The sequence below is a fragment of the Aotus nancymaae genome, unplaced genomic scaffold (assembly GCF_030222135.1).
Source record: "Aotus nancymaae isolate 86718 unplaced genomic scaffold, 86718_ANA_hifiasm-v0.15.2.pri h1tg000004l, whole genome shotgun sequence".
Lineage (NCBI taxonomy): Eukaryota > Metazoa > Chordata > Mammalia > Primates > Aotidae > Aotus > Aotus nancymaae.
In genome coordinates, this window is record NW_026988415.1 from 13,145,125 (window position 1) to 13,169,877 (window position 24,753).

The following is a 24,753-nucleotide window of genomic DNA, read 5'->3' on the forward strand; positions in this document are numbered from 1 at the left end:
CTCATGCAAGAGTTGTGTTCTTAATTACATAGCAGATGGGAGGGGAAAGAGCCATCCTAATACTAACCCTTTATAAGTATTGCGGCAGTGTGAAAAGAGCACTGAGTTCAGAGGCCTGGATTTCAGCGTTGACTCTGCTACTGGTCATGTGATCTTAGGCAGATCATTTACCTTCTCTAAGCCTCAGTGTCCACATATATTAAATGAAGATAATAACGCCAATATTGGGGTCGCTTGGAAATTTGAATGAAATGATGGATGTGAAAGAAATTAGAACCCAAAATAGCACCATCCTAAAAAGTATAGTTTTATTATTATTCATCATCTGAGCTGTTACACAGGAGCAAGCAGGGTGTGGATAGGAAACATTGACAGCAGGGGCTTCTGGGATTTTCAAAGGGCAAGTACTGAGCTCATATTAGACACAAAGCTGCTTAACACATTGGGGAGGCAAGTGGGTTTGAGAAGCTTTTATTTTTATCTGGAACAATCTGCAGGGATGTCCTGCTGCCGTGTCTTAGACCAAGTGTGGTCTTTCTCCTCCAACTTGACTAAAGATGCTGCAGGTATCGATGTGGGTGGCCCCAGTGGTTCGGTGGTGTAAGTGAGTATTTGCCAGGAGTCGCTAACTCTGAAAGACCTAAAGGAGAAGTTACATTGTTAATGAAAGCCAGTTAGTCCCCTATGGAAGGCTGTAAGTCTCCTCCAGAGTCCAGATGAACACCTGTGGGATGTCAGATACCAGAGTCCTCACCCTCAGAGGAAGGAAGACAGAAACTCATGGAACTGCAGCCGGGCGCGGTGGCTCAAGCCTGTAATCCCAGCACTTTGGGAGGCCGAGGCAGGTGGATCACGAGGTCAAGAGATCGAGACCATCCTGGCCAACATGGTGAAATCCTGTCTCTACTAAAAATACAAAAAATTAGCGGGGCATGGTGGCGCGTGCCTGTAATCCCAGCTACTCGGGAGGCTGAGGCAGGAGAATTGCTTGAACCTGGCAGGAAGAGGTTGCAGTGAGCCGAGATTGTGCCACTGCATTCCAGCTTGGCGACTGGCAACAGAGTGAGACTCTGCCTCAAAAAAAAAAAAAAAAAAAAAGAAACTCATGGAACGGCATCCAAGAAATGCTCTGCGTACAGAATAAGTTCTGATACAGCCACAGGCCCAACAACTGACAGGCAGTTTACTTAATTTCTAGTAAGTAAGTTCTCAGATTTCTCAACAATTTCATTTGGGGGTCACTTTGTTAGGATTGAGAAACCAAAGTTTTCAAGTGAACGTAAATCATTCATCAGGGCCAGACTCAGACCTTTCAGCTTCTTTTCAGACTTTGAAAATGTAGGAAACCCACAGCCTCAACCTGTTCTCAATGAGTCTTGCCCACTTTATTTTCATTTTGCCTTTGGTAGAGGCAAGAATGAAGTTGGTCACAGTGTGGCTCAGGCTGAAAAGCTTCAGGCTGTTCCTGGGATCTTGATTCAGTTGGAAAAGTGGGATGACCCCATAGGATACTATGTGGTCAGTCTTGATTAGAAGGACCCTGCTGGGGGAACATGAGAGGAGTCTGATTTCTAAGTAACAAGGTCATGGGTGCCGTGAGGAGTGAGAAGAACAAGCAGGTGGGCCTCCATGCTCCCATCCCAGAACAGTGCCCTTAATCATTTATACATGCTAAGAATTCACTTAACAAGTTTGAAAAGCCTTGCCATAGGGCATAGGTGCCAAGGAAGAGATGTGTACAATTTTAGAAAGGGCATATACTTGTTCCTGATTCAACACCTAGAAACAGAAAAGAAAAGGACAGTGATATCTCTAGACCCTCTAGATTCGTAGTAGAAAATCATAAGCAGATTAGAAAAAAGAATTCTCTTCTTCAAACTGAACTTCAATAAAAGAACAGATCTTTTCTTCTCCCTGGAGACTGGCTACCTGAAAAATAGAATAAGCATGAGCTGACTCTGGGGTCCAGTGAACTCAGATTTCAGTCCTGGCTTCACCACTGCCTAGCTGTGTGACCTTGGGCAAGTTACCTAGCCTGTCTGTGCCCCACTTTACTCATGTCAAATAGGGATATTAATGAAAACTACCTCCTAAGATTCTAGTGAGGATTAAGTGAGTTAAACACACATAAAGTGGTTAGAACAGTGACTGGCACACCAATGCTCAATAAACGTTTACTATTATTTTATTAAAAAGGCAATGTGTCTGTATGTGGTAGAGTCAAATTATTGCATGGTCAAGCTGCACCAAGCTCCACCAAGATAAGGTGGGTAAGACCGAAGAATATGAAGTCACTGAAAACTGACTCTGGCACTCACTTTGACGTCAGACGAGTTGCTTAACCTCCTAAGCCTCAACTTTCTCATCTGTGAATGAGGATAAAAGCAGAACCTGTGTTGTCAGTAGCTACCGGGTCTTACTTCGCTTTACTTCCATGATTTTGTCACTCTTCTTATTTCTAACAAGCTTGTACTTCGCTCTACCTCAACCACCCATTCCCGTGATCACACCTTAGACTTTCTCATCTATACAGGGGACCCTTGTGATCTCAGTTTCAAATATCCACTCTCCAGCCACCAACTCCCATGCAGCTGGCTTAAGTAGTCTTATCACCATGTTTTTACATAACCTCCAATCCATCAGCCTCCATTAGCCTGGCAACGTCCATCTGCCTCCATTTCCTTCTCTGTGCAGCTTAGATCCCACATTCTGTTGTTATAATCACTGACTTGCAAATGCCCTCAACTCCTTTTCCTTATTCTCTATCCTTCATGCTCACTGCCACAACCTCACCCCTAGATGAGGGTCCCCATTTTCCTTCTCTGTGCATTACACTAACCTAACATCACTGATGAAAATTGCACAACCCAGCTGACAGCTCACACTTGAAATTCATGAGCTCAGACTTCAGATCACCACCCAGAAATCCTGCTTATGTTTGTCTACAATCAGGCTTGCTTTCCCAATGCCCAAGAAGACTTCTTTACACTTTCTCACTCGCTTTAAATATCCCATACTCTTGCTGTCAGCTAATGATCTTGCTCGATAGTTGATTGAGAAAACGGAAATCATTAGATTAGTACTTTTTAGTCTCCTCACAAGCAAGCCTGAAAATCAATTTGCATCTGTGTCCTTTTTAGCTTTCTTTTGTATACTTCCAATGGCAGAACAGCCCCTGTTCTTATAAAAGGTCAATGCTTCTACATGTCCCTTCTGTCAATGACTTCACTCCTCAAGTTATCTTTATCCTCCTACATTAGATCATTTTCATTGTCATGCAAAGAGGCTCTAATATTTGCCTTCTTAAAAAAAAAGACCTTCTCAAACCCCATTAGCCTCTTAACTAATATCTTTTTTTCTCTTTATCATTGCAATGTTAAATTTCTCTAAGACGCTCCTTGAATTTACTGTCTCCATTTTCTCATCTCTAGTTCACTCTTCAACTCACTTTAATCTGGCTTCTGTTCACATCAAATAATGAAAACTGCTCTTAACAAGGCTACAAAAATCTCTGATGCCACATCTAAAAGGAATTTTTCCTTATCTTACCTTCTCTTATTTGATCTCTCCACAGTCTTTGACCCAGTTGATCACTCCTTCTGTTTTGAAACATTCTCCTCTTTTAGCTTCTGTTATATACCACACTGCCCCGATTCTCCTCTTATCATGCTGGATACTCCTTTTCAGTCTCCTCCGTTGGTTCCTCATGTCCTCAGTCCCTAAATATTGGCACCCTCCAGGCCTCTGTCCGCAGCTGTCTTCTCTTCTATGTCTACATCCTCTGCCTAGGTGATCACATCCAATGGCCTTAAATCCCACTTATGTACAGGAATAATATACCTCCCAAATGTTTACCCAGACTTTCTTATGAACTCCACACTTACAAATACAACTGTTTAAAAGATATATCCACTTGGATAACTTATAGGCACCTCAGACTTGGCATGGCCAAAACAGAGTTGTGTCCTCCTATCCATTTGCTCAAATGGGAAACCTAGGAGATAATCTGGATTCTTCCCCTTTCTTTGCCACTCCCATTTAATCCATTAGCAAGTCCTAAGAGCTAATCCTCCCAAATAGATCTCAAATACCTCTATCTCTGCTGTTGCCACCTTATCCAGGATATCATCCTCTCATGATTCTTGCCTCTGTTTTCATTCTTGCCTTTCTCCAATGTGTCCTCCCCACAACAGCTTTTGTGATCATATCAGATGCAAATTGGATCACAATTAAAATCCTACCATGGCTCACAAAGTCACTTAGAATATGAAATCTCAACTTCCAATGTGACCCATAAGGCCCCTGCACCACCTGGCCCCTGCCTACCTCTCCAGCCTTGTCTCATGCCACATGCCACATTCTCTCCTTTCTCACTGCACTTCTGTCACCCTGGTCTTTTTTTTCCATTCTTCACACACACATCAGGTTTTTGCAGGGACAGCTTCCTCCACCTCCCTCCATCTCCGCCCTAATTCTTGCCAGAGCTGGCTCTCTCACTTCATTCAGATCCTTGATCACACGTCACTTCTTCAGAAAGGCCTTTCTTGAACACTTTATCTAAAGTTGGCCCCCATTTTTCCCTATTTCAAAACTTCATGTGTGTTCCTCACTGCACTCATCATAACTAGCAAATATTTTGCATTTTCCCTTTGGGGGTGGATATGTCTTCCCCATGAAACTATTAACTCTATGAGGGCAGGGAACAAGACAATTTTATTCACTGTTATATCTCCAATGTATATTATAGTACAGTGTCTGGCAATTAACAATATCAACTGTTATTATTATTTGCAGACATATATGTATTTGAAGCAATACATAACCAGTATCTATTTCTACCGATCAAAAAAAAAAATCAAATTCACTAAAACTTTTGGCCAATGTTTGTGGGAGTCACCTCTGGAGTGTCTTTCTCTGAGGTCTCTCTGACTACTCTTCTGGCCCTGATGACTCTTCTGCTCCACATGGCCCCTCCTTCATAACTGCATGACAGCCCACACGAGGGGACTAATGCCATATCGGAGGGGCAGGGGAGACTCTGCCTCCCCTTTTTGACAAATATTTTTCTAGAGCCTCACATAAGAAGTCTTTCATAACAACCTAAATTACCACTGAAAGGTTCATGCAGTTCATTTTGAAATGAGGTTAATATAAATTATATAAAGAATAAAACATGAAGACGCAGCTGAGTCTCACGCCAAACAGGAAGTGGAGGAGCAGTATCTGGGCAGTGAAATAGCTCCCCAGGTGGTTCGTACCGTCAGGCAAGACTGTGAGACTGGTGTCATGCTTAAGAGCAAGGGCTTTGCTGGGTTCCATTGACCTTTCACTTGGAGTCCTAGGAAGTCCCTTCTCTTCCTCTCAGCTCCAGGCTACCTCCCTCTGGCCAGGGCCACAGTAGTAGAAAGGCAAACTCGGGCCTGTTGGCATAGACACTGTTCCTCAACTACTCTCTGCAAGGGAAGATCGTTCCTTTTTTTTCTTGGCTCTTTTGCTTGCTTTCTGAGCCTCCTGCATCCCCCTTCCTTTATTTTAGGATAGTGTCCTGGTCCCAGATAGACAGTGAACTAATGTGTGGTAAAATAATCTCACCGGTCACTAATTTTCACTGTTGTACACTTGATTTAACCTGGAATTGTTTTTGATGATTTTATGACACTATGAGAGCAAAGAGATAATACTGCATCTGCCACCTGCTGCCGTATGGCTTAAGGCAAGTCCTTTCACTTTTCTTGAGATCCAGTTTCCTCATCTATAAAATGGGGATATTCATTTAGTCAATCACTATTTACTGAATATCGATTGAGTAAAGCACCTAGGACATACTCATATACACATCAAGGTCATGGTGGGGACTGAGCAAGATGGAGTATGTGGTATGTGGCTCACAGTCAACACCCAATACATGTTGTTGCTGTTAGTTTTAGCCTATGAACAATTTTAAGCATCAAGTTATCAGTAATTCTGAGACTCACAATAAGCAAATGTAGAAACACCACAATGCTGCCTTCCATAAGTTAGAAGGTCAGCAGACCTCATTCCCTTGGTCAAGGGCTTACATGATGCCTGCCTTGGCCATGCTAAGGCTTTTGAACCAGCTCTCAATGAATCTCCTCATGGAGGCATCGCCAATTTATCACTGGGGTTGGTTTCTGTTTTGTTTGGTTGTTTGTCTCTCACACAAGGATCTCAAATAATAATTGTTTACTACATTGGAATAATTTTTACTACATTACCACATTTCTTCCCATTTCCTTATTAAATGCCTTTTATTGTTTCCAGCCTTCACTCATTTATTTATTCAACAAATATCTACACCTCTGTGCCAGGTGCTAGGGATACAGTGGTTTCCATGAAACTACAAAACCATCTGTGTTTTTCAACCATTTGCCAGTCACCAATTAATAATAATAAAGTCTCAGCCCTTATGGAGTTGACATTCTAGTGGGGTCTATAAATTGCCCTCACCCCTACTTCACACAAGACTGTCAAATGCCTGAAATCATGGGCTGTGGTAGTGGCTCTTTCTTTGCATCCTGTCTATTTTTATTTTTTATGGAGATGGGGATCTTGCCATGTTGCCCAGGCTGGTCTCTAACTCCTGGGCTCAAGTAATCCTCCCGCGTTGGCCTCGCAAAGTGCTGGGATTACATGTGCAAGGCTCTTAAACACAGCACACAGAGTACAGCTTGGGGTACACAGGATGCCCTCCAAAAGACTTCTCAATGGTTTAATGTGTGCCAATGCTTAGAATAATGCACCACTCGTTATTCTGGAACTGAAACATGAAGTGGTTAAGAAATATGACCAGGTTCCTGAAGCAAGTAAATGATAAACCTGGCATTTGAACCCTGAACCCAGGTCGTGAAGATCCTCCTGTCATTCCACCCAGATTGTCCTCTTTTGTTAAGTACCTACTGACACCACTTTCAAATCAAGTGTGGAGCCCAGAGTTCTGATCTCATGCCTTAGTTGACATTTTCCCTGACTGCAGAGTCCTGGGGTGGCCCTGTGTACTAGGCTGAAAACTGAACATCTGGGACACAGCAAGCTAATCCTCATCCTCATGAATTTCTTCATTTTTCTGAGTCACCTTGGCTACTTCAGTTAAGTCCAGCTCAGGTTAAAAAAGAACGAAAGAAAAGACAAGAAAAAAGAAACTAAGGAGAGTTGCTTCTATAGCAAAATAAAATTTTACAAGATAAGGAGTGCATACACTCTTTTTTGAGGCTAAAATGAAACAAATTCTATCTGTGAAAACACTGAGTGAGAGAAATAAGGCTCCCGTCCATTACTGGAGACCCTGGGTTTTACACTATCAGTGTCTCTGGTAGTAGACAGGAGCCTTATTTCTCAAGTTCGTTCTCAGGATACAGAGACACACCGTCAAAGGCTGGACAAGATACCTACTTTCATTTGGATGGCTGGTACTGGCAGCTCCACGAGATACATATAGCTTCTTATCTGGAAAAGAAGAAAACATTATTGGAACTGAATTTTATGGGACTAGGTTAGAAAGTGCCCAGTAGCTCCCCAGGGGCCCCACACTGCCTGGCCCTAAGTTTATGAATATCAGGCATATTCTCTCTTATCAGATGCTACAAAAACAGAGAAGCTTCTGTTTTTAAGGTGCCGCATTTTCCAAGGCAGTGTTCCTGATTAAGGGTCACTGACTTCCTCAACAGATCCTGGACTGCCAGTCATCAATTAACACAACTGATGTCAACATGAGTAGAGCATGAAGACTTTGGTAATAACCATTTGTTTGTGAATGTGTCTTGAGATTTCTGGACTAGGACAATGCCTGCATTATCATTTCACCATGATGTGCCTGGCTTCTAGTAGATGCTCACTAAATATTTGCTGAATTGGATTTGAACTGTAAAGAGTTGTTATGTTTGGAAGGTGATGACTTCAACCATCTCTGTTCCAACCAACTATTGAAACAGGGCTCTGCTGTGTGTATGCACAGGCATATATACAAGCACAGTTGGCCTAATTTTCCCTGTAAATCCAGTAAGAAAGGACTTTTCAAAAAGAGTAGAGGGGTAGGAATTTTCACAGGTTTCCCAAGCATGCCACTTTTATGATTTACTCCTTCAGTACATTGCTAATCAAATTCTGGAAATGACAGAGTGGTATTTTAATGAGGAAAGTTGTTTTCTACATTAGGATGGAACACAGTGCCTGACTTAGGTAGGCTATGCTGAACAGGCCCTTTGCTTACTACACGCTTAGTTCAGGGTAAAGACAGCTTCCAGTAATTTCTTTCAGGCTTGGAACACTAGAACCACACATATGTATGGATAAGGAAGCTGCAAAAGAAAATTCATTGAGAGTACAGAATGCCAGAAGATGCAGACTTGGTCCCATGAAACTATAAAATATATGTATTTATACGTGTTTCATATGAAAGGCAAATCTTGCAACAGAGTAGACTGATTTTTTTGGTGGAAGTATAATTAATGCCAATTCTTCCCCGTCCTTTTACAAAGAAGGGAGCCTTGTTTTCTGATGGATATTTTGCATCTGGTAGGCACTAATTAAATATTTGCTGGGTGAATGAGTGAATGAAGAAGTGAGTGAGCCTTAAGGGAGTTTTTAGCTCAGGGGAGGGGTGCTGGCCAGGGAGCAGGAACCCAAGGGAAACCAAGCAGATTTCCCAGAGTGCAGGAGCGAGCCAGGGACAGCCAGGCACTGTTACATCTCCAAGCAGCAATGGGGCTGCCTCTACCGTTGCTTTGAATTTTAATGTGTGGAGCAGATGGTTGGTATAGATTGCCCTTGTTGTTTGCCTGGAGCCTGACATCACTGCAAGTTGGCAACCTGTTTGGAGGCTACAGTTTGAGGCTGTAGGTACGTCACGGAGCTCTATTTGGCAAATGGTTTATTAATTGCTCCCAATGACGTAAACACAGGACCCTACGATATCAGGCAGCAGCCCATCATTTTTCTAAGGTAAGACCAAGTTGACAGGCTAGGGTGAGTACTTTGGGCCTAGTCCATCTGGCTGGCTATCTATGTAACCCTTTAGCTATTAAACTGTGAATGTCAATGAAGCATAGTGAAAATATATGGAACATTTAAGCAGAACATTCTGTCCCTCAGCAGCCCTATGTCCAGAGTGGCAGCAATTAGTCTGGGCACCTCATCTCATGCCAACTCACTCTCAACCACAACCAATCAGAGGCACCCCTCCAAGTATCTGTAGGCGTTTCCTTACAGTGGACTGAGCCGGGAGGCATGTTGAAGAGCAACCCTGCGCTTCCATTATCCCTGGCGGCAGATTCCTGAGGACGAGCCAAGCATCTGTCTTGCTGGAGGAGACTTAGGAGAGGCTCACGTTTCCCGTCAGGCTGGGGCTCTGGAACCAGGTGCCGAGCCGGGAAGGCGTGAGAGTAGCCAGGCTCTAAGGAACTGGTGCCGGCCACAGAGGAGAAATGCCACAGCTCTCCAGGCCGAACGGAGGCCCTCCTAGCCAGGGATGGTGAGAACTGATTCACAGCCACGGGACCAGGCACATGTAAGCTGCAGTTGGCACGGTTTGTGACAGGTACTTCCGGCTGCGGCTTTGTCCATGGAGAAGAGTAACGCCACTGATTTGGAGACATGCTGTCATCTGACAAGGAAGATTTAGAAGACATGTTAGGTGTTTGTTTATCATTTTCAAAATGGATGTAGCTTTTTTCAGTAATACATACTTCATTTCTTTTTAACTTGAAGGAAACACAAAAAAGCTAAAAAAATTATTATCCTAGTGATAATATCCAGAAATAGCCATTGTCCTCTGCAGGTATACTCCTTCTAAGATTTGTTTCTATTCATGCATTCATTGTTTTCACAACATATATTGTTATTAAAGCCATTTTTGCTTCATTAGAATATCATGAAAAGTCTCATATAGAAATGAATAGGCCAGGTGCGGTGGCTCACACCTGTAATCCCAGGTCTTTAGGAGGCCGAGACGGGCAGATCACTTGAAGCCAGGAGTTCGAGACCAGCCTGGCCAATATGGTGAAACACTGTCTTTACTAAAAATACAAAATTTAGCTGGGTATGGTGGTGCACACCTGTAATCCCAGCTACTCGGAAGGCTGAGGCAGGATAATCGCTTGTGCCCGGGAGGCAGATATTGCAGTGAACTGAGATTGTGCCATTGCACTACCACCTGGACAACAGAGTGAGACTCAGTCAGAAGAAAGAAAGAAAGAAAGAGAAAGAAAGAAAGAGAAGGAGAGAAAGAAAGAGAGAGAGAGAGAGGAAGGAAGGGAGGGAGGGAGGTAAACACCAGCTTTTTAAAGTGCTGTACAATAGTCCATGGTAAGGCAGTAATGTGGCTAACAAATGTCATATATGTGCACTGCTTGGTTATTTCCATTTTTTTCCAATTATGTTAACAGCATTGCAATTGTATAGATACCTTTGGACCTGGATCCAATTAGCTCCTTAGGGATACTTTTCTAGAAGTAAAAGTGTTTGGTTGCCGCTATCATCTAGCTTTATTTTACAGCTGGTATTTTAAATACACCAAATAGGGGGACTCCACAGAACTTTATAAAGGGCTTAACATTTACCTGTGCTGGTCATTCACACAACTCTAGGAGTTAAAACCACAATATGAGGCATAGGGATGTTAAGAGACTGAACCAAGCTAGCAAAACAGATTAGCCAAGTAGGGAATTGAGTTGGAACGATAAGTAATGGGAAGGGAAGTAGTCGCTTGGACCCCATTTTGCAAAAGCAGAATGCTGAGGGTCAAGAGGTACTTAGTTTCTTCTTGCAAAGTTCATGTGGATTGGTTAAGAGGGATGGAGTCCCATAGACACTAATCTAATTGTGCCTGTGATAGCCACTGAATCTGAGATCTCAAATGTCCAGAATAGCTCAGGACAAGGGTGACTGTTTTCCCCATTCTCAACACCCACTAAGGCAAGGAGGGAGGAGGGAAAGAGCTCTTCTAGACAGTGCTTAAAGCCTGGAGACTATCATCTATCCAAGATAATGAAGAGAGGGTGGATGTGGAGACAAAGGAAGACTGACCGGCTGGAGAGGCTGTCTGGGACATTGGTCCTCTTTCCCATACAAACCTCTCCTAGCTCTCCTGAATGTTCAGTTTGACTGGATTGTGTACAAGATAAAAAATTCTGAGAGGCCTGCACAGTGTTACTGGAGTGCCGTCACTCAGTGAAACACAAAGGATAGAAACAAGCCCAAGCCCCCACGGCACAGACACTCTGCCCAGCATCTCACGCCATTCGCAGTGAATGATGGGCGATGGCTGGCCCTTCTTATGAAACCGAAGGCAAGACAATATGTAAAGATGTGTTTTGGTGAGGGTGAATGCTACTTCTGAAAATTAATATCTCCAGGCCAAAAGCAATTTAGTGCACAAAGAGAGTGATTACGCTGATTTGGGATAATCACTGTCTGTTTCATATTGAATGAGAGTACTGCATGTCCTAAGCACAAATTAGAAAGAAAGTGTAGCCCCTGACAACTAGGCAGTTTCCATCTGAACAGGCCTTACAGATCTCATACATATGACTTAGGGGCTAAATGCTTGAAATGTGGAAAGCAGAGCCTCAGAGTGTTTTGAATATTTCTCTTAACTGCTTCCCTTCTAGAATTCTCTGAAATGTTAAGGGAAAGTGGGTTGCTGTGGCACAGTCCAAAGTCCTGTATGGTCACCGGGTGCCCCAGAGCACAGTTTGGATGGGAGCTTGTGGGGACGCACAGGGTTTCCTAACCCCAAGTTCACAGTGACGCAACAGCGGGCCGTGGGTGGCCTGGGTAAATCCATCAGATTACGCTTGGATGTCAGTGGCCCATGGAGTGGAGACCCTGGATTTGGGTGGGCCTCTCTTTCTCAGGCCCCTTGGCTGGAGCACCAGCAGCCTCTCCCATCTACACTGCAGATGGGTAAAGGCCATTGTTTTTTTTTTTTGAGATGGAGTTTTGTTCTTGTTGCCCAGGCTGGAGTGCAGTGGCACAATCTCGGCTCACTGCAACCTCTGCCTCCCAGATTCAAGCGATTCTCCTGCCTCAGCCTCCTGAGTAGCTGGGATTACAGGCATTACCACCATGCCTGGCTAATTTCATATTTTTAGTAGAGACAGGGTTTCTCCATGCTGGTCAGGCTGGTCTCAAACTCCTGACCTCAGGTGATCCACCCACCTCGGCCTCCCAAAGTGCTGGGATTGCAGGTGTGAGCCATCGTGCCCGGCCAAGGCCTCTTAAACTACAAACCTGCACTAGCTCAAGGCTGCTTCTGCTACTAGAAGTGACCTGGCGACATTGTTTTTTATCCGAGTGCCCCCTATTAGTTACTACTGAAAACTGTAGTAGAAATGAGAGAGGGAGCCCCAGGACAGACTTTGCTGCCTTCTCAAACCCCTGACTACATGAATGAGTGGAGAGCAGGTGAGCAACACCCTGATGCAGAGCTACATGGAGCAGGTTAGGATTTTTCCTTCAGCAGGAATACAAATGACTTCCACTCCATTTAATTCAACCCTGGGCGTCTAGACCCTCCCTACCGCTTAGTCCCATTCGTCCCTCTGGAATTCCTGATGCTGTTGGTCATGAGACAAGACCTGTCCAGACAGAGCTGCTCTCCATTTCCCACACTGCCCCTTTTGGGTGAAACTGGCAGGCCATTCCCCCTGCCTTCCAAGCATATCCAGAGGCACCACACACTTCCACCCATATATAATTTCGGAGTCCGAGAACACTCTAGAAAACATCTTCTTGCACTTATGAGTTTGCCTTCATTCCAGAGTACCCTCCCTCCACTTTATCCTTGCATGGAGGCCCTGACTTCTTAATCCAGATTAGGTTTTCAACATAAAAACTTAAATGTCACCCTTTCAGAAAGGGCTTCCCTCAACCTGCAATTTAAAGTTTGTGACCCTGTTACTTTCTGTGACTGCACCCTGTTTATTTCCTTCATGGCAGTAACCTATAATTTATTTATTTCTTCATTCTTACATTCATTCATTCACTATTGGTCTTCATTATTCAGCAAGCTTTGCAAGAGCTGAGATCATTTCTCTTTTGTTCACCATCATATCCCCAAGAACTTGCACAGTGCCTAGCACATAGTGGCCCTGAGAAAGTATTATTCTAATGAGTGCACACACATTTACACACAAACACACATATATGTGCACAGTTGCAAACATGTGCACATTCCTACTCATTAATGCAAACATGTACATACACACACACACACGAACACCCTTCCCCACTGAACCTTTCTAAATTGAAGAGCACAGCACGAAAGTGGTTAAAACACAGACTTCGAAGTCGGACAGGCTTGGAATCCAGTCCCAGATCTGTCACTTCCCAGCTGTGTGACACTGAGCAAACCCCCACCCACCTCTGAGACTGTTATGAGACTGAATGAGACAATCCATGTAAAAGGTTTAGCACAGTGCCTGGTACACAACTGGTACTCAATAAGTGGCAGCTGTTGCTGTTGTTATTATTAATCATCTCAGTTTGGAAACCCACTCTGGGTTTCTTTACTGATTTGCAACACTCAGCATTATCAACATGAGAAAAAGCAAGATGGTGATTAATGTATGAGACCTGAGAATCCTCCCTGCCAACAGTCACATAGTGCTGGAGAATGGAGGGGCAGAAATGACTGAGCCAAGGAGTCCATAACAGCAGCAGAGGCAGCAGCAGAACTTCAGGGCTGGTATGGAGGACGGAATAGATACTGGTTATAAAAGGGATTTCAGAAGTCTTTGCTCAGTCTGTGGCCATTCTCGGGGAATAACACATTAGAGGTGGGCAGGAACAATTTGTAAATATAGAATATCTTTTATTTATTGAGCACTCACTATGGGCCAGGCACTTTACTTAGCACTCTACATACATGATCTCATGTGATCCTCACAGCAACCCAGGTAAGAAAATTGAGACCCAGAATGGTTAAAGTGACTTGTCTAAGGCCACACAGTTAGCAGGTGGTAGAGGTGTCTGATTACAAACCTCATGCTCCTGCCAACTATGCCTCCCCAGTATTGCAAAGAATGCAGTGAGCTGGGCACTTTCACATGCTCCTTGGGTTGGAGGGCTGGCAGATTGGCATAACATTTCTAGGGAGAAATTTGTCGATATATATCAAAACCCTAAAATTTGCGCGTACTCTTTGACCCAAGCATTCCACATATAGCAATTTATTTTAAGGATATAGCCAATAAGGTAAAAATGTACCTACAAACATGTTCAAAGTGATTGGTTTAATATAGCAAAAGATTAGCAACAACCTAAATATCCAAAAATTTTAATAAATTTGGTACATCTATAAAAGGATACTCTTGAGCTATTAAAAAGATGTTGTAGTAGCACATTCAATGGCATGGAGAACTGAATATGACATTGTTGAATAAAAATAAAAGCAGGTTACAACCCTTATGTGCAAAATGATGCCATGTTGTAAAAATTAGTACATGCACATAGATGCACATGTGTTTTTTGTTTCCGGAATGGTTATCTGTGTTTTCTAAATTTCCAAAGATGAGTATATTTTATGTTTGTAAATAGCAAAAATTATGTTTTAAGCGAAGACTTAAGAAACCATTTGATCCGTGAAGCTCCCAAAAGATGAGCCACAGCTGTGAATGACTAATCCATGATTGCCTGATTTCCTTCCATCCATCCTTTCTTCTTTCTTTCCTTCTCTTCTCCCTTTTTCTGCATCTTTTAATGCAAATTTTGTCTTTTCTTGCTGAGACAGAATCTCGCTGTCTCCCAGCGTGGAGTGTACTGGCAAGATCGTAGCTCACTGCAGCCTCAGTTTCCCCAGGCTCAAATGATCCTCCCACCTCAACCTCAGCCTCCTGAGTAGCTGGAAATACAGGTGTGAGCCACCACACCTGGACAAATTTTTAATTTTTTTTGTAGAGACTGGGTCTCTCTATGTTGCCCAGGCTGGTCTTGAATGCGTGGCCCTCCCGAGGTGCTGGGATTACAGAAGTGAGCCACCATGTCTGGCCTACAAATCTCATTTTATGATGAAGTTGAAACCAAGAGCCCTGTGAACACACGCACATTTTGCACTATGAAAGTCCAACCTTTGGACTGCAGGATCAGCATACATTGACTTTCCCCTCTCTGCTCTCTTTGCTGGTGGCACTTGCACTTCATTCATTCCCCCCAGGTACAAAAAGCCTATTATTTGCATCAGCTGAGGTCAAAATAACACCCGAGGCAGAGGGACAGCTTACAGGAGACAGTCCTGTTCCAGGGCACCAGAGGGGCTTTTCAGTTCCTTCCCCTCTTTCACAGCTGCCTCCCTGGGGTACCTAGTCTTTGGATGAATATCTGTTCCTTTTCCCAACTGAAAATGGAGATCAAATACAGAATATGAGCTAGTATTTGAAAAGTTGAGTGGCTAAGATCTGAAACAGATTCTTTGTGTGGCAAATACTATAGATTCCCCATATTAGCTGTGAGATCTTGGGCAAATCACTTTGAGCCTGTTTCCTCATCAGGAAAATGGACACAGTCAGAGTTAACCCGTACAGTTGTTGTGAAGATTCAATGAGATAACCCACGTGACCCCTAGCAAAGGGTCTGGCACACAGAAAGTGTTCAAAAGTGTTAGCCATTATACACATTATGAGCGATAGTCTTTATAGGTATTCAATCCTCTTGCTGGGGCATTGTCAGAGTATACAAAGGCAGGACAATGGAGTAGTCAAGACACTGGCTCTGGAGATCAATGGACTTGGGTTTCAATCTTTATCACTCACTGGCTGTGTGACCCATCTCTAGGCACTTACCTTCTCTGGGCTGCAGTTTCCTGCTCTGTAAAATAAGGATAGTAATACCCATTGCAAAATGGTTTTGTGAAGCACAACCAACATGCAGAAAAATGCACAAATGGAAGTGTGCAGCTGGGGGAATTTTCATAAACTGGGTAATGAGCACCAGGCTCGAGTAGCAACCTGACCACCACCCAGAAGCACCTCGTACCCCCCCCACAGTCAAGACTCCTCCCAAAGATAACCACCATCCTGTCTTCTAACACCATAGGTTCCATTTGCCTGTCTTTGAACCTTACAAATCACAATGGATTTTGTAGACTGAAGTAAAATTCACTAATTTTAGTGTGGTGTCTGGCATCTACTGGGAGCTCTATATACATCTGTACAGATAGATTCCTTTCCCTTACGAGAAAGGAAGACAGGAAACTGTCAGTATTCACAAGGACCATAAGCAACTAGCCTGACTATATCGCACATAGATATTCACACTTCGAAAAAATTTTTTTTTGGACAGAGTCTCACTCTGTGGCCCAGGCTGGAGTGTGGAGTGCAGTGACGTGGTCTTGGCTCACTGCAAACTCCGCCTCCCAGGTTCAAGCGATTCTCCTGCCTCAGCCTCCTGAGTAGCTGGGATTACAGGCATGCCTGGCCATGCTCAGCTAATTTTTCTATTTTTAGTAGAGACGAGGTTTCACCATGTTGGTCTTGAACTCCTGACCTTGTGATCCACCCGACTGAGACTCCCAAAGTGCTGGGATTATAGGCATGAGCCACTGTGCCCGGCTGATAGTCACACTTTTTTTTTTTTTTTTTTAAAGTCAGCATTTCTTCCCTACCCTCACTGATTATGGCAGATGGGAGGGGAGAGAGAAGGAGGCGGGACCCTTTGAGATTGGCATAAAAGACCTCTGGGTGCCCAGGTATATACCCTGTCACCTTCTCTCAGCAGCCCTGCAGCAATGTCGCAAGGCCTGAGGCCAGCCTCAGGACTTGGTCTGGGAACAGGATGGGAAGAACACAGCTGGCATAAGTGCCAGGATCGTGCCCCCTACAAACGATAGTTACTGAAGCTTCTCTAGCTACTAATTCTAAAATTCTCAATGTCCTTTTAAAACGGAGATAATTCAAAGATACCTTCAACTTGTGATTTTCTTTTCTGAAGTACAGCCAGTATAAATTATCCATAAGTAAATTAAAAAAAAAAAAAAACATTGATTGGGGAAGAGAAGCCAGGAAATTTGACAGCATTTCCTAGCCACACGGGTCTCTGTGTTTGGGCTTTGCATATTTGGCTCAACAGAGAGCCCTTAGAATGTGGGTAAGTTGGCCATGGGAGCCCATGAATGGGAGCCTGTTCTACTTGGCATGGCCTAGCTGGGCTGGATGGCCTGGTGTTGGCCTGTAGGGGTTGAGAGGATGCTAACAGTCAGTAATGAAAGTCCACTTGAAAGATTTCCCACCATTTTTGAAGCCATATATATGTCATATAACACCTCCAGTGAGAACCTCTGTGGGACTGGAAGTCTTTTATGGGGCCCTCCCCTGCGGCAGCAGAGCTTATGAGAAACTTGACTCCCAATGGTGATAAGAGAGGCTTTGAGGGAGGCAGTCTTTCCTTCATTTGTTCAATCAGCAGACAAATACTTGCCTAGCCTGCACCTCGCACTGTGAGGGAGACGACGTCTTCACAGGCAAGGGATTTATGGGCTTCTCATAGGGAAAAGGCAACAACCAAGAAGGAAGATGGAGAAGCAAGCCACCTCTGTCTGGCCTGCGAAGGCTGGCTTGGGCAAGAAACAAGGCCATGACCAACTTCCCTTAGGGGGCAGGGGCTTCACAGAAGGATACAGGGTGAAGTCAGAAGGCATAGGAAACTCTACAGCAGCCACACAGCAGAACCCCCTGAAAACCTGGAGGCTTATGGGAGAGACCTGCTGCTCTGTGATCCTGGTGTTTTGAACACAGGTCCTCACATCTATCTTAGCTGTTCAAAACTCAACTCAAGCTTTGGACTACATAGCACTTACTATATGCCACTTGATATGCATTATCTCATTGGCTCCCTGCAAGCACTGTCCTATAATTCAATAATATTCCATTTTAGAGATGAGGAAACTGAGGCACAGAGAGGTGAAGTGATATGTCTGGAGATCAAACTGTTAGTAAGTGATGGAGCTGGGCTGGCCCCATGCTGAGTGGTTCTAAAGCTGTACACCACACCGTAACCCTTCTCTATGGTGACCCCCATCTGTAGGGTCAACACCTTGTGATCCAAACCACAATTTCATTCATTCAAGCCATATGTATTGAGTGCCTCCATATGTCAGGCATTGTACTAGGTACTTGGAAAGCAGCAGTTAACAGACTGAGTCCCTGCTGCCACAGAGCTCAGAGGGTAAGGGGAAAGAGGAGTCAAGAAAGAATTACAACATATAATGTGCCTGGGAGTGACAGATGCTAAGAAGAAAAATGAAGCAGGGTAAGTGGACAGAAGTGAGACTGTTGGGGTTTTCATTTTATAGCATAGATTACTCAGACAAGGACTGTTTGAAGTGGTGACATCCAGGTGGAGACTTGAATGGAGAAAGGTGAAGCCATGCGGGTACCTGGGGAAAGAACATTCCAGGGATAGGAGAGACCATGCACAAAGGGCAGGCCTGAGGCAGGATTGTCCGTGGCATGTTTTATGAATAGCAAGGAGCCTAGACTGGAGCGGGTAACGCAGAAAGTGGTAAGATATGAGACCAGAAAGACAGTGGGGCCCCAGAGGAGATAGGACCCCATTATAGACTTCAGATTTGATTCCAAGTGACATAGGAAGTTGTCAGAGAGTTTTGAACAGAAGAGTTCTAGGGTGTGACTTTCGTTTTAATGCTACCATTCTGATTGCCCTCCTAAGAATAGACTGAAGGGGAGGAAGGGAAGAAGCAATGAGACCAATTAGGAGGCAACTGTAACAATTATGCGGGGGAGGTGATAGCTTCTAGGACCCAGGTGATAGCAGTGGAGATGAGGGGACATGGTCAGATATTGAACATTTAGAAGATACAACCTACACAATTTCCAAAAGGATTGGAGGTGGGGTGTGAGACAAAGAGACGTGTTAAGCATGACTTCATGGAATTGGAAGGATGCGACTGCCATTTATTGAGATGGGAAAGGCTGTGGGCAGAGCAGGTTGAGGGGGAAATTGAGACTTCAGTTTGGGAGCTATTTTGTTTGAGTTTCCTATTAGACATGTTAAGTGAAGATCAAGTAGGCAGTTAGATGGGCAGGTCTGAAATACATTCTGGGTTGCAGATATGCATTTGGAATTGATCAACATATAGATGGCATTTAAGACCAACAGAGTAAGTATAGATAGAAAAAAGGAGTTGTTGGGGACCCGAGTACTGGCGCCCTGAAATGTTTAGAAGTTGAAGAGAGGAGGACATCTAGCAAAGGAGACTGGGAAGGAATAGCAACCAGGGAGACAGGAGGAAAACCAAGAAAGCGTAATTTTATGGACTGACTGCAAGTGAAGGAGGTATTTCCAGGAGGAGGGAGCAGTCTTCTGCAGCAAATGTTGTGATAGGTCGAATCAGATGAGGACAGATAGGGACTATTGGATTTGGAAAGTGGAGGTCACTGGGTAACTTTGATAAGAGTGATTTCAAGGAGCGATGAGGTTGAAAGCATGAGTGGAATGGAGTCTAGAGAGCATGAGAGGAAAGGACGCCGTATGCAGAAATACCACTTCGGAGTTTTGCTGCAGAATGAAGCAGAGAAATGGGGCAATAGGCCAAGACTTTTATCCCAGTTTTGGTTTTATCCCAGCTTGGGTTTTACCAGGCAAGTAGCAAGAGGAAGTGATACCGTGGCTCGATGGTGCTTGCAAGGGATTATAATGAATCCAAGCCAACGAATTCAGAAATAAATCAGAGTCAAAGAGCCAAAGTCAGTATGCTTGTCTGTGTATTAAGTGCCAGAGATTTTGACTGTTCCAAGGAGCCAGTTAGATCTTCTGAATCCCACACGCCATATTTCTTATCTCTTACCACATGTCAATCCCCCAAATAATTCAAGACCACGGTCATTCCTGCTCCTGCTATGATTATTCAGCACACTCTTAGACATCACCTCCCCACGTCCCCCTCTGCCCATTTAACAGCAAGCTCCACATCATTTCCTTTAGTATCGGCTGCTACCCCATGCTCTTCCACATGTTTATTTAACCCACAAGATTCTCTGAGAAAACCACATTGCTTGACTGTAAAAGTAATTTCTAAGAGAGAAGTAAATTCTGCAAAGATGAATACATCAGATACACATCAACTCCCTCTGCAGACCCAAAGAGCAAAGCCAGAATGATGGCATCTGGAGACAGGGGAGCTCTTTGCCCACAGGCAGAGGCCCCACTTGTCTACTTTACACAAAGGCCCCCAGTGGGAGGTATGCATGTCTTCCAGTGAGAGGGAGTCACTGAACGTGTGCACCCGGCAACACCAGCAAAGAGCTCTTGAAATCCACCACACCCTGATCTATTTGCTAATTTTTCAAAAAAGTAAAGGGAGCCATATTGAGTGACATCCAGCTGGCAAGGGTGACTTCTCCATTAGGCACAGGAGGCACAGTGCCTAGGGCCCATTAATACTTTTAGAGGTCCACAAAAATGTTTTAAAATCGGAAGAAGAAACAAATATGATAAGATACTGAATATATTTAAAACATGAACCCAGGCTGAATTTATTCATCTTTATATGAATCCAGTCATAAAATGTAACTTTTTATGTTTTTACAGAGGAAGGAGGTCCATGAAGACAAAAGTGTCCAGGACCCATGAAAGTCATACTGCAGCCCCTACTAGTGTGATATTTAAGGCTTCCTTCAAACATGGATATTTTGATGTGCACATTTTGACTTAGCTCTCTTGAAGTAACTGCTTTGAGATGTATGACTGTTTATTTCTTAACAATTACCAAACAGACACACCTGGCCCTGTGAAGGGTGGGAAAGAGATGGCAAGACTCTTCATCTACTTCCCTCTGACCCCTGCCCTTGCTCACCAAACTATCCATTATTAATAGAGAAGGGGCTGGGAGCACCTCCATGGGACATGCATTTTCTTTCCATGGTTGTTTTGGTGCTCCTGCTCCCTCAGGCCAACAGTAATAATAATAGTAATAATACTACTAGCCTGGTGTGGGGGTTCACACCTGTAATACCAGCACTTTGGAAGGCCAAAGTGGGAGGATTGCTGGAGGTCAGGAATCTTAAAACCTGCCCGGGCAAGATCCTGTCTGTACAAAAATTTTTTTTTTTAATTAGCCAGGTGTGGTGGTGCATGCCTGTAATTCTAGCTACTTGCAAGGCTGAGGCGGGAAAATTTCATGAGCCCAGGAATTCGTGGCTGCAGTGAGCTATCATCGCGCCACCACATTCCAGCCTGGGCAACAGAGTGAGACCCTGTCTCTAAAAAACAGAAGAAGAAAAATACCGATAATGATAACAGTGAATAGTTGTGGAGCTCTCATTCAGTGTTGAGCAATGAACCCAGCATTTAACATGATTAAGGAAATAATAAAAGAGGTGAACTAATTTGATTAAACAGCACCCATTTTTACATTGAACTTCTTTTATTCTGTAGCTTTACTTTTTTTTCTTTTGAGACAGAGTCTTGCTTTGTCACTCAGGCTGGTATACGGTGGTACTCTGCAGCCTCAACCCCCAGGCTCAAGTGATCCTCCTGCCTCAGCCTCCTGAGTAGCTGGAGATACAGGTATGAGCCACTACACCTGAATAATTTTTTTTTTATTTTTTGTAGAGACAGGGTTTCACTATGTTGGCCCGGCTTGTCTTAAACTCCTGGCCTCAAGCGATCCTCCTGCCTTGGCCTCCCAAAGTGCTGGAATTACAGGTGTGAACCATCACACCTGGCCAGCTTCAATTTTAAAACTTTTCAAAACCGCCTCTCTACAACTGGGAACACTCTATTTATGGAAATATATAAAATGCAAATATTATCAACATTTTAAAACTATCATAACACATTTCTGTTCTGCTGGTTTATTCAACAAGATTCTGATCTACGTTTTAGGCTTTTATGGAAAGTTCAAGGTTCTTTGAACCTAGATATAGTGCTCAGAAATTTGCATATTCGTGTGTTCATTTACTCATTCAACAAATCCTCGTTGGTTGCCCCTGTGTCACAGTTACTGTTTCTAAATGCTGGAAACACAATATTGAGCAAACCCAGCAATGGTCCTTGCCCTCACAGAACTTTCATCTGATGGGGGAGTATGCAATAGTCAAATAATCACACAAGTGTAAAACCTGCAATTGTGAAGGGCTGTGAAGGAGAGTTAAAGAATGGTAGGAGAATCTATAATAGGATATTTCAATGGTTGGGGGTATGGGTGGTCAGGGAAAGCTGCCCTAAGGAAGTGATCGTAGGATGAATGTGGGTTAATTAGGAGAATGGAGGGAAGAGCTTCACAGACAAGGAAGAGTTTGTGCAAAGGCCAGGAAGAGATCAAAGCAAACATGAAGGACAGAAGGAAGCCAGTTCCTGATGGACAGTGCTGGGGAGGTGAGGTTGGAGTAGTAAATGGCAGCCCCATTTTAATGTTAAACTTCTAGGAAGGGGTGTGGCTTCTAACTAGTCAGAGCAACTTGCCTTTAGCAAACATATATGTGTCTAAGTGTGTCAAGTACATCAAAGAACTGATTTGTCCGTGGCAGCCTTGATAGGGAATCCCAGCCTCCTGCCCTCCGCACATGCTCACCGTTCTTCAGCATCACACCTTCACTCTGACTCGACGGGGTCAATTCCTGGGGGCTCTTGATATTGCTCAGAGCTCTGGAGAAGTGCTCATCCACTACGCTGCTGATGTCCCCTTGGAAGTAGGTGAAAAGGACACACCGGGAATTCCATTCCGTCTTTATAGGCTTCTGCTTGCCTTTGGGCAGCCGGATGGCATTCTTCTTCATTTCTTCTTCCATTGTGAGTGACAAAGGTGATAGCTGCGGACCAAAGGCAAAATGTCACTGGCACTATTTTACCAAGTGGCTTGGCTGTGGTTTGGGTGGGCAGTAACCTTGGACAAGCAGTTTGCTTCCACCAGATACACATGCTTGCTGGGACCCCAGGGAGCCACATAGCTCCCAAAGGTTAATGACAATGCTGTTGAGGAGCCTTGTCTAATCAGCGTTTAAGACACAACACAACAAAGCTCCATGAAGTGCTGAGAAGGGGCCTTCTCTTACAAATGAAAATGAACAGGCAACATGACTAGAGAGAGCATCAGGAAATAGGGAGGTGGGAGGACGTTGAGGTCAAATAGCAGTATAACTTGCCTCCTGGAGAAGTGCCTTTCTCCTAAATGAATGACCCAAGGTTGGCCCAGAACTACCTGTAGGCATGGGCTCCCATGGAGAGCTTGACCAGGCAATCCAGTGGGTGCTTGACAATTTCAGCTTGCATAGTAGGCATTGCTTTCCATCTTGACCATTCACACGCAAGAGGAGTAAACACATCAAATTTTCCTACTCCCCCTGATGCCTTAATCTATGTAAGACTGTGTCCCATACCTACCCGCATCCCATCTTAGAAACTAGCAATTACAAACAACACCGTCTCTAAGGCCTCTAACAGATATATTCTGAAAAAAATGCAGATGTATAAAAAACATTTTTACTCCAATGTTGCCAACATCGGTGGAAAGCTCCTGAAAGGCTTTAAGATTGTCAGCTCTGTTCCCCACAATATCTTCTGTATCTAGGACAGTGCCTGGAATAGAGTAGATGCTCAATAGTTGTGTACTGAACTTGGGTTCCATCACTGGTATCATCATATCCTACCTTGAAAGTTCCTTGTGGGCAAAGGCTGTCTATTTGGATCCAGGCCAGGACTTGGCACACAGTGGGCCCTCAAGACATGCTGTGGCCTTCCTTTACTAGGAAAGTAGCCTGTCAGGATGCTTCTTTACCTTTGACCACCCAATCTGACTTGCCATGTGCTTCGGCTAAAGATGGATTTCATCTATTCATCCTTGTCAATTTAATGAAAATGACTAGAGTTTAATAGACTGTTTCTCTCTCTCTAGTTTATGAGATCCTTGAGAACAGGAAGCATTTTATATTCATTTATTTATTCCTAGCACCTAGCACAAAGCAGGTGTTCAGTAACCAGTGTGTCCCCTGGTTGGCAGTTATGCTAAGCATAACCAGGTACTAGCTCAAAAATTCATCCATTGCACCCTTACTTTCAAAAACAAGTGAACAAACGCTTTGAAAAACTATTAGTTTCTTATAAAATTAAACACATTCTTACCGTGTGACCCAGCAATCTCACTGCTAGGTACACATAGCCAAGAGAAATGAAAACTATGTCCACACAAAGACTTGTACATGACTGTTCACAGCAGCTTTCTTCATAGTAACCAAAAATGGAAAGTACCCACATGTTTGTCACCAGGAGAATAAAGAAACTAGCTGTGACATATTTATACAATGGAATGTTACTCAACAAAAGAAGAAACAAACTACCAGTCTCCACAACAGCATGTATGAATCTCAAAAACATGTTAAGTGAAAGAAGCCAGACACAAAAGGCCATATATTGTACAATTTCACATACATGAAATAAGCACAAATAATCTGTGGTGATGAAATTCAGAACTGTGGTTGCCTCTGGGGTAGAGATTGAGAGAGTGACTAGGAAAGGGCATGAGGGAGCCCTCAGGGGTGTTGGAAATGTCCTACATCTTGATGAAGATGAGGGAGATGGTTACTACATGAATGGATAAATTTGTTAAAACTCATCAAATTTTACACTTCAGATCTATGCATTTCACTGTAGGTAAATTATTACTCTATTTGAAAAAAGCACATGATCTATTCTGATACTTGAAGTGATAGAAATGAAAAACAAAGTGCTATGAATTATAAAGCAATGAGAAGCATGGAGGCAGTATTTTTTTAAAGCTGCACTTGA

The 24,753-nt window shown here is 43.7% G+C and overlaps 1 protein-coding gene across 1 annotated transcript; it reads right to left on the bottom strand.

The window, feature by feature from the left end:
* Nucleotides 1–551: 551 nt before the first annotated feature.
* VGLL1 (vestigial like family member 1) lies at nucleotides 552–23,608 on the bottom strand. Its single transcript, XM_012472290.2, has 5 exons — nucleotides 23,456–23,608; nucleotides 22,544–22,781; nucleotides 9,224–9,619; nucleotides 7,411–7,464; nucleotides 552–640 (listed from the first exon to the last, which is right to left on the bottom strand). The coding sequence occupies exons 1-5, from the start codon at nucleotides 23,606–23,608 to the stop codon at nucleotides 552–554; spliced, it is 930 nt and encodes a 309-aa protein (XP_012327713.2).
* Between the last annotated feature and the right edge of the window lie 1,145 nt (nucleotides 23,609–24,753).

What these genes read in the sequence shown, in the direction of transcription:
- VGLL1 (XM_012472290.2), bottom strand. Translation starts at nt 23,608, where the DNA reads ATGATACCAGTGATGGAACCCAAGTTCAGTACACAACTATTGAGCATC. An exon ending in CCGATGTTGGCAACATTGGA is followed by an intron (nt 22,782 to 23,455) that starts GTAAAAATGTTT and finishes TTTGGTCCGCAG; the next exon opens with CTATCACCTTTGTCACTCAC. An exon ending in GCCTCCCGGCTCAGTCCACT is followed by an intron (nt 7,465 to 9,223) that starts GTAAGGAAACGC and finishes CTTCTTTTCCAG; the next exon opens with ATAAGAAGCTATATGTATCT.